This window comes from Chiroxiphia lanceolata, chromosome 4, assembly GCF_009829145.1.
Source record: "Chiroxiphia lanceolata isolate bChiLan1 chromosome 4, bChiLan1.pri, whole genome shotgun sequence".
Taxonomy (NCBI): domain Eukaryota; kingdom Metazoa; phylum Chordata; class Aves; order Passeriformes; family Pipridae; genus Chiroxiphia; species Chiroxiphia lanceolata.
Genome location: NC_045640.1, coordinates 19,190,075 through 19,199,588, shown reverse-complemented (window position 1 = coordinate 19,199,588; position 9,514 = coordinate 19,190,075). Strand labels below are relative to the sequence as shown.

The following is a 9,514-nucleotide window of genomic DNA, read 5'->3' as shown; positions in this document are numbered from 1 at the left end:
GTTTGTTGAAAACAGACATTTAATTTCCAGTAAATTTGTGGACAATTAACAGTTTCTCCGTATAAGCAAGCCAGTGTTAGAGTTTTTGCTCTAAAGCTCCTTGTTGGATTTGCTGTGTAAATCCAAACACTATTCAAATGTCTGTTCATTCTCAAGCACTGTCAAATACGAAGCTGAACAGTAAAGTGGTGGTAGAGTTCCGATTTTTCTGCAGCCTACAGAAACCTGTTTGTCTCTGGAGGAGAATTGTGGAAGGAAAAGTTAATAGGAAAATATTCAATTATATGAAATGGTAATGGCCTACTTCGTGATCTCCTTCATAATCACATTTGTTCTTCACACTATAATTGCCTGCAATGGATATTATTTTTGCAAGTAAAGCTTAAAGATCCAAACGTTTGTAGTCTACTGGCTTGATATGAGACAAATGTTTAGATCTCTCATTAGGTACAGTGAGGTTTCAGAAATTAATTTGCTTTTTTTAGCAGTCTCTTGATCAAACTAATTTGATCATAAAAACAACTCTGTCAATGCTATATTTTCTAGACTGAGAACAGAACTTCCTAAATTAGGAACAAAGTCAGCAGCAAATCTTCTTACTACTTACAAAACTTCAACATTAAAAAAAAAGTAAAAATTGCAGAGCCATTGTAATTGCCTTTTCATTGCATTCACTTTAACTGGCTTTACGCAAAATGATTTATCTTTCCCTTGATTTTGGCCAATATGTCAAAGAAAGGACAAGTGCTTACAAGCTGCAAAACTATGTCTGGTTCTAATGCCTGCCTAGGTTTTCTCCTAGCAAGGTGTTTTTTTGGTTTTTTTTAATTGGCTCAAGTAAGATGATGTCACTGAAGAAATCCAAAGTTAATGTTCTGTCAAATCCCTTTGAAATATCTGTCAATTATTTCTGGGGCTTTGCTGCCTCTTTGTGGCATTTCTTGTGTAAAAATGGAATTCTGTATTGATCAAGGCTTTTCTTGGGATTGTGCAAAAGACAGCTAAATGCAATTCCCCCAAGCTGTACAGTGTGTGGTTGGGAGTCTGTCTTCCTCCCTCCTCCACGTTTCTCCCCAGATGATACAGCGTACAGTGCCAAAAGGAGTTGCCAAATATTGTTTGAATGTCTGTAATACAGTTTGTGATGAGAAGGTGCTACTGCTTTACCAATCAGCTTTGAATAATGTGCTGAACGGTGAAGCCTCCTGTCTTTTTCATTATCTGAGCGATGACAAGAGATCTCATCACACCTTTCAGTGCATCCATTCTTAGATGACATCTTTTCCATGATTGGTAAAATAATGCTGAGTCTACTCCTGTTGTATCACTCAGTATTTTGCTAACGAGCCAAATGTACCCAGAAGCAGGCAGAATAGCTGGGGGGTATTCTCAGATGTGAAGATACTTTACACTAGAGGCAGAGAGTCATGCCAACCATCTTGATTCTTGCTAATTTGGGTTATTCTGGGATTCCCCCCCACCTCTGATTAGTTACTTCATAACTATAATCGCAGAAACATAATGACAGGAATGTTATTTTGGAGAAATTATAATCTGGTAGGTCTTTAGTAATTTATTTACATTGTTAATTGGTGGTGAGGCTATAAAAGTTATGCACTACCTCATAAGTTCATGCCTGCTGACATTTGAATGGCATGTATTCACTGGTTGTTATTTATAATTTTGGGGGTATTGAACTGATGGAGATTACTCATGTTGAAAAGCTGCTGGAAGGCCTGAACTAGGAATTAAATTATCATAGTGGCTTCATTTTGTTAACAGTCTCATTGAAAATATCTTGCTTGCAGGACAATCAAACTCATCAGTGTTCTGCTCTTCCACTTCAGTAGACAAAGTTTTAATCAGTGGCACACTTGATCTTGCAGAATTCAAGGAAAATAATTTCCTGCATTTTTGAGATGAGCAAAAATTCATGTAATCTAGCTTTAAAACTCCTGGCACTTTTTTTTTTCTTTTCTTTCTTTTTGAATAATCAGCTTTACTTCATTCAGTTGCCTATTTCACGTAACTTCAATTATCATGATGACCCAATGCTTAGATTGCTGAGATGGAATTAGCTCATGGATGAAGAGTAAGCAACTGAATCTGAACTCAGGCAAGACAAATAATAGACTGATGGTAAGATCAAAACATATTGAAAAATGTACCGTTTTCTTGGCGATTGCATATTTTCAATTGGTCTTTGCATGTAGATGGCTTTAGAAAACCTTGTTACTCATTTCTGATGGTCTCACATAGCAGCACTGACAAAAAATACTTTTGTACTGTCCTCTTTTTCTTGGAGCTGCTATCCTATCAATTTTTTTAACTTTCGAGTGAAGCACAGCATCATATGCAATCCTCACCATCTAGCAAACTGAGAAAAAATTAGTTACATTCCAGGTCTTGATTTTCTTCTTGAAGACTCTTAACAGCCTGGACTCAGCTCTGGGATGGAGACCAGGAGTGCCAAAGCCATTGAGAGTTATTTCTTGGGTGTAACTGAACTTTTTGAAATAAGGGTAAAACCTGTCTGTGCAGTAATGACAAGATGGTAAACAAATTTCAATGGTAACTAATAATCATCTAGAATCTCAAGACCTTCTGCTTTAAGGACTGTTTCTTTGAGCATTTCTTCTCTCACCATACGCAGCAAAGACTCCAACACAACACTGTTGCCTTTTTGATGAGAGGAAGAAGGAGCAGATGTTGGTTACCTAGTTTAGTGCACTGTTTGAAAGTATTCAGATATTACAGTGATATGTACAATCAAGAGAAGTATATTGGACATAACAGAACTTCAAAAAAATCTGGCTCTGATAAATTCCACAGTTAGGTGGATGGGAAGTGTCCATTTTCTGTATTTTGCTCACCAACATCCAGTTTTCTGAATGCAATTTTCTTCAGCAGAATCTTGTGGTTTTTAAATGGTGTTGTGTAACTGAAGTTTAGGAGTGGTATTCTAGAATACTTTAGAAAAGCTGAATTTTGATTAATCTTGATCTGTCATGCTAATATTGGAAAATCTGTACCTGTAGCTCCTGTGGTTGAGGCTGATGAATCTAACATGTGGAAGCTGTTCTGGGAGCTCCTTGTCTCTCAGGTAGCTTGGAACACATGCTACAAGCTGTGTAGCCATGTGAAGGTGAAAAAAACCATCTGTATTTTATACAGTGAGAAGCCAGTGAAAAAAACTCCTCAGAACACTGCAAAGATGTTTTAAAGGTGACCATGGTTCCTGTGTTCTCATCCACTTGTAGTTTGATTCTCAGTTATGTCTAATCTTACTTTTTTGTATTATAGACACGACTTATCTTGAAAGTTAAATAGAAACCTAAAAACTCTGAAATTTCCACTTATTCCTGCTTTAAGTAGGCTTTTGCTCCTCTGGGACCAATTGCTTTTATAAACATTGTCTAACAATGTTGCTTGACTTTTTCAAGGGTCTGGTACTTAAACTATTGATCTCCTCTAATATTAAGAAGATGTAATACATAGCTCCGGAGGTGTTCATAAAGGTAAATGAAAGAATTTGATGATGGAAGGTGCTAAGGAAGCTTTAAAGTATTAGCCTAATAGAAAACCTATCAGTGAACTTTTAAAGCCTTTCCTCTTCAATTTTTATGAACTGTCTTAATTGACTTTTTATGCACTTATGAATAGGCTAAGTAGAAACAGTCTTCTTTTTTTTTTTTTTTTTTACCTGCAAATAAGATACAGGGACAGCTTCTAACATTTTGGAATATCTGATATTATAGACTTTTGCCCTGTGAGGAGAGATCACTGCATAAAGAAAAGAAAGCTGCTCTGGCTTTTGCCTTTAGCAGTGGGGTACTGGTTTACTCTTTGAGCAGTCTCTGCAAAAACCTGGCACTTGGTGAAATCAGATCTATTATTGGCTCAAACAGCAGTCCTTGGCCTCAGTCTCCTCTCTGTGCTTCTCGTGGTTTATCCCCAGCCAGCAATAAGGTCCACGCAGCCACTCGCTCCCTCCCCACCTCCAGTGTGATGGGGGAAGAGCATCGTAAAAGTGAGTAAGCTCGGTTGTGGAGATAAAGACAGTTTAACAGGTAAAGCAAAGGCTGTGCACGCAGCCAAAGCAAAACAAGGAATTCATTCACCACTTCCCATGGGCAGGCAGGTATTCATCCATTCCCAAGAAAGCAGGGCTCCATCACATGTAAGAGTGACTTGGGAAGACAAATGCCATCACTCTGAATGTCTCCCCTTCTTGCTTCTTCCCCCAGCTGTATATGCTGAGCATGATGCCACAGGGTATGGAATATCCTTAGGTCAGCTGGGGTCAGCTCTCCTGGCTGTGTCCCCTCCCAACTCATTGTGCACCCCCAGCCTATTTGCTGGTGGGGTGGGGTGAGGGGCAGAAGAAACCTTATCGCTGTGTCAGCACTGCTCAGCAGTAATGAAAACATCCCTGTGTTATCAACAGTCTTCAACACAAATCCAAAACACAGCCCCATACCAGCTAATGCGAAGAAAATTAACTGTATCCCAGCCAAAACCAACACAGTGCAACAGCCTCATGGGAATGAAGATATGCTGTCTCTGAGAAGACAAACCAGCCCCGTTTAAAAGCTCCATCCTCATTCACTTTATTCCCAATCCAGATAGGTTTGAAGGTAAAAAAATGCCCTCCTCCCACCACAAAACAGTTTGTAGTTTATTTAATAGACTTTGAAAATCTTTAAGCTGAAAACATGTAAGCAAAGAGCAAACCAAATTAAATTCTAAACTGTATTTAATAAGATGCCTTTCTAGCTGCTTTGCCAGCCTTTATCTAGTACTCTGGCACATCCTAACTGCACAGTATTATGCGTCTCTGAAGAAATTTGAGTAATTTTCATCTGTTCCATCTGCACCAGGCCTCTTTTTTTTTCAGCACAGATGGAGTATTAATGGTTATCCTGAGATTACTTTTGTTATTCAAACATTTCGTGGCTTCTGCTGTTTCCTCCACCCCTCACCAATCCATTTTTTCCAAGTCCTTTTCAAGAGTTTATTTATTTCCACTTTACTCCTTCCTGCCCACAGAACTGAATACACTCTTAGCATCTTTTCTATGGAGCTATTAGCACACTGGGATGGGATATTAGACAAGAGCTATTTGTGGATTTTATTATGTTTGGTTACACACTTCTAGTAATAGAAGCAGCATACAAAGTTTTTTTGCTTCACCACCACCGTCCCAGTAACAATGATGTTAGTGTGCTAACTCATGCGATGGACAAATAGATTATTAGCTATTCCTGTAATGGCTGGTTGACTGAAAACATCTACAAATGGTCCGGAGGAGCAACATATAATGCTATAAATAAGTTTTCAGATCTTGTTTTGCTGCCAGCAGAAGTGTGCTCTGCAGAGGCCTTGAATAGGTTCGGAGTAGTTCACAGCTATCAGCGAAGACTACAGCTGGATCTCCATTAGTAACTGATCACTGTGCAATTAAGCTTAACCTCCCACCAGTGATGGCCCCCCAGGGGAACTTTCTGAAATTCAAATGAAGAGATTTTGAGCTAGACCAAATGGTTAACAGCAGGGTGAGGAACAATGTTTGAAGGAAAAAGAAAAAAACTCAAACAGTTAACAACCCCGAATCTGTTGTAAGACTTCTAAACAACATGGCATGGGAGACACGGATAGTATATCTGTCACCAGAGGAGAGGGAAGTAGGGTAAAACCTACTGAAGTGAATAGACTCATCAGATACTGGGGGGTGGGAGGGAAAGTGCAAAATTTACGTCAACAGAATAAACAGTTCAGAGGTCAGGCTATGCTACAGTCCGAATGGAATGCACTAAGACTTAATATGAAGATGAAACATACAACGTCAAGTTGCTTAAAATTTTAGAAGTAAGATGCTTTGAACAGTGACCCCTCAGACAAAAGGAAATTCAAGAACGATGGCGAAGTGGCAAGAAATTTTATGCCTTAATTGTTGCTGTCTGAAAAGCTGAAATAAAAAACCATGGAAGTTTAGGGAGGGACTGATGAGCAGCCTAAACAGTCTCTGAAAGAAAATACTGAAGCAATTTGAGAAACAAATTATTGTGGACACAGTGAACACCTTGTTTTTTATGTCGTTTCCATATTCTGTTGCCGGGATTCTTCCAGTTGTATTTTTACCTGGTTTAGGACAGAATGAAAGGCTGTGTGATCTCATATGGGACAGAGATTCCTTTGGATGATAAATTCTTGGCTAGCTGCCTTTTGGACAATGTCAACTCAACATCAAAATGCCGAGTTTCTACTACACTCACATGTGTTTCATGGTATTCCAAGCTCATGCCACAGTTGTTTCCTCAACAAATGGAATGGCCAGAGGATTCCATGGCTATTACTAAATGGTGTTTTCTTCCTTGAAGTATCAGGTAAGGGGGAGTGAGGAGCTTCACTGGGCCTTTGATCATTTGTGCCACAGAACTGTGTCTAGTCTTTTCCATCAATGGCTGTAGGCTGTTATGACAACTGGGTGCTGCTCAACAAACTACCTCCCCGCTCAGCTATGCTTTGGAAACAAACACAGAATTTTTTAAATATGAAAAACATATTCCTTTATGAAACAGAACAGTTATTCTGAAAAAACCAATAAAAACCTCCATTATTTGCTTTACATTTATGATTACCTGAGTTTTGTGATATCAATGTTAGCTGATGAGGACAATGTCCCCCTTGTCAGAGACAAGCTCAAGCTGCTGGGTCTGCAAGCAGAATAAGGAATACTCAAGGAACAGGGTCAACGTAATCCAATCTATTTCCGCTAATTTCCTGGCAAATACTTTAAAATCACTATATTCAGCATGACCTCGCCGTGTCCGACGAGCAGTGTGACGACGGCTCACGGGCAGTCAAGTGTTCCCTTCCCTCACGGCAGGGGCCCCGGGAGGGTCCCCTGGGCCCCGGTGCGGTACCAGGGCCGCTCCTACGATCATCGACACGCTTAAAAAACCCCAAAAATTTCCGGTTTTCTCCCTCTCCTCGCAGACGGGGTGCTGAGGCAAACACCCCCCGAGAGGAGCAAGCAGGGTAGACTGCACCTGGCAGGACGGGCGCTCGCTGAGGGGCTCTGAAGACAAGTTTCCCACCGGTTTTCCCGCCCCCTTCCCCTCGGGCGCCCGCGGCCGGGCTACGGCGGCGGGGCCGAGCCCATGCCCTGCCCGCTGCGAACCCAGTGACAACTTCGGCGGCGCAACGCGGTGCTGCGCGGCGGGGCCGGGCGCGGGGCGGGGCGGGGAGGCCGGGCCGCGGCCGGGAGGGCGGGCCCGCCCGCGGCGGCGCTGCCCCGGCGCGGCGGGGGAGGACGCGCGTCGCCACTTGCCTGCTCCTTCCCCGCCGCGGTGCGGCCGCAGGTCCCGCAGGCGCCCCCTCGTTCCCGTGCGCAGGGGCTGCGCTGCCGAGCGGGGACGGGCGGGCGGGCGGGGATGGCGAGGGCGCCCGGCGCTGGTGATCCAGTGCCGGGGTCTGTAGCGCGGCCCGTCCCCGGCGGCGGCGGCGGCGGAGTGAGCGCGCGCACGTGACCGGCCCCGGCCCCTCGGTGCCGCCGCGAACGGCCGCGCTCGCACACGCACAGACACGCGGTACCCGCGCCTCCATCCATTCTTCCGTCCTTCCAGCCCCGCTGCCCCGCACGCACCGCGCCGGCCGCCGCCAGCGCGAAGCTGTCGGCACCACTCCGCGGGGGCAGCTCCAGCAGCGGCGGCGGCGGCGGCAGCGACCCCGCAAGAGGCAAGAGTTTGCGAGGGCTGCTCGCGCCTTCCCGAAGAGATTTTGCGCCCAGAGGATGGCTGGCTGCGGGCTGTCGGAAGACGCTTGCTTCTCCTCCTTCTTTTACAACTACACCTCCTCTTGGGAGACCTCCTACAACCAGGTAAGAGGTGGCCGGTGCTGCGCGCTCGCCGCGGCTGCGCCCGCCCGGGTGCTCGGGGGAGACGAAGGTGGTGCCAGTGTGTGCAGGAAGGGTCTGGAAGTGTTTCTGTTCAGCGTGTATTTGTGTTGTGGGGACGGGAGGGTTTGAATTAGCCGAGAAAAGAAATGACAGAAAAGAGCCTTTTCCCTTGAGCCTTTCGGGCCCCTTCCCTCCGCCCCCGCCCCTCCCGTGAGGAAGAGGAGCTTGAGGAGAGCTGAGGAGCGGGAGCTGTAGCCCACGGAGTGGTGCGTGATGTCCGGGAGCAACTCGGGGCTCAGTCGGGCAACTCGAGCGGAGTGCCCCGAGCCTGCCCTCGGCTGCGCTGAGGGACAGCACCGAGGCAGCCGGGCGAGTTTGCCGGGCGGAGGGAGCAGGGTGCGAGTGACAGGCTGCGTGCGAGAGGGACCCCACCGTATCCGTGTCCCCCTCCCTCGGAAATGGCTGCATACGCATTCCGCCCCGTAAAAATTTCGGTTCCTGCCTAGGTGGAAATAGTTCGGCTCACCCGTCTCTCCTCCTGATTCACTCCCGACCCCCCCCTTCCCGCACTTAACTTTGATGACTGTGCAATGCGGAGCTCGCAGCCGGGTAACGCCGGCCGGGTCCGTCCCTGCCGCCCGCACCGGGGCTCGGGCCGCGGGGGGCGGCTGGCGAGGCGGTGGGGGAGAGCAGGGGGGAAACCAGAATTCGCGCCTCACAGGTAGAGAGCTATTCTGGGAGCCTCCGAAGCGCCTTTAATTAAATAACTGTTGTAGTCTGCTGCCCCCGCTGCTTGTCTGGTGAAAGTCTACAGGCAACTGTCATTTATAAACTACACCGGTGTTTGTGTGTGCGTGCGTGCGTGGGGAAGGGGGTTTCTGGCGCTGGCGTGACAGGAAAAGTTAGGCAGCGGATGGAAGCGGGCAGCGGAGCGGGCGAGAGGCGCCCCGGGCTGTGTGGGCGGCAGTGCCCGCGGGGGGGCGGGAGAGCCGGGGGGCGAGGGAGGGGGTCACCTCCCCGCTCTCTCCCTGCGGGGGCAGAGCCCGCTGAGCTCAGGGGAAAATGTGCAGCCCACGGCTCGGCCGTCCAGGGGACTGAACCCCCCCAAACTAGTAGTTGCCAGTCTGAGGTTGCACCTCACGGCAAGGCATCGGGAAGCCGCACGTACCTCCCCGCTCCAGGAGTTGCGAACGCCGAGCGGCGAGGAGCGGGGCCGCCTTTCGGCAGCGGCCGGGTCGGTGGGGCTCCAGAGCCCTGGCAACCGGCTCGTCCGAAGCAGCCGAATAAATAAATAAATACCAATATCTGTGTCCCGGGTGCGAGCGGACTCCCGCCGGGCCCATCTCGGCAGGCGCCCGCCCCGTGCCTGGCACATCTGCCGGGTGTGCCGCCCCGGCCGGGGAGAGCCTTCCCTGCGGGGAACAAGTCAGGCTGGCGTGCGCCGAGGACTGGGGGGCTCGTGTGGGGACCAGGCACTTCTCAAACGCAGAGCCAGCGCCGAACCGCCGTCTCCCGGGCGCACCGGAGCCCCTCTGGCTCGGGGAAGCCGTCCGGGGCCGCCGGTGGCCTCGCAGCGGGCGGGGCGGCGGGCGGCAGGTGCGCGGGGCCGGCGGC

At 47.7% G+C, this 9,514-nt stretch overlaps 1 protein-coding gene across 1 annotated transcript in view; it reads left to right on the top strand.

Moving 5' to 3' along the window:
• Positions 1-7,591: 7,591 nt before the first annotated feature.
• The window catches only part of PPARGC1A (PPARG coactivator 1 alpha), a 369,787-nt gene continuing 367,864 nt past the window's right edge, over positions 7,592-9,514 (top strand). The window contains exon 1 of the mRNA XM_032685184.1: positions 7,592-7,882. Within this exon, the coding sequence (XP_032541075.1) occupies positions 7,796-7,882 (87 nt within the window). The 5' untranslated portion in view covers positions 7,592-7,795. The remainder of the gene's footprint in view (positions 7,883-9,514) is intronic.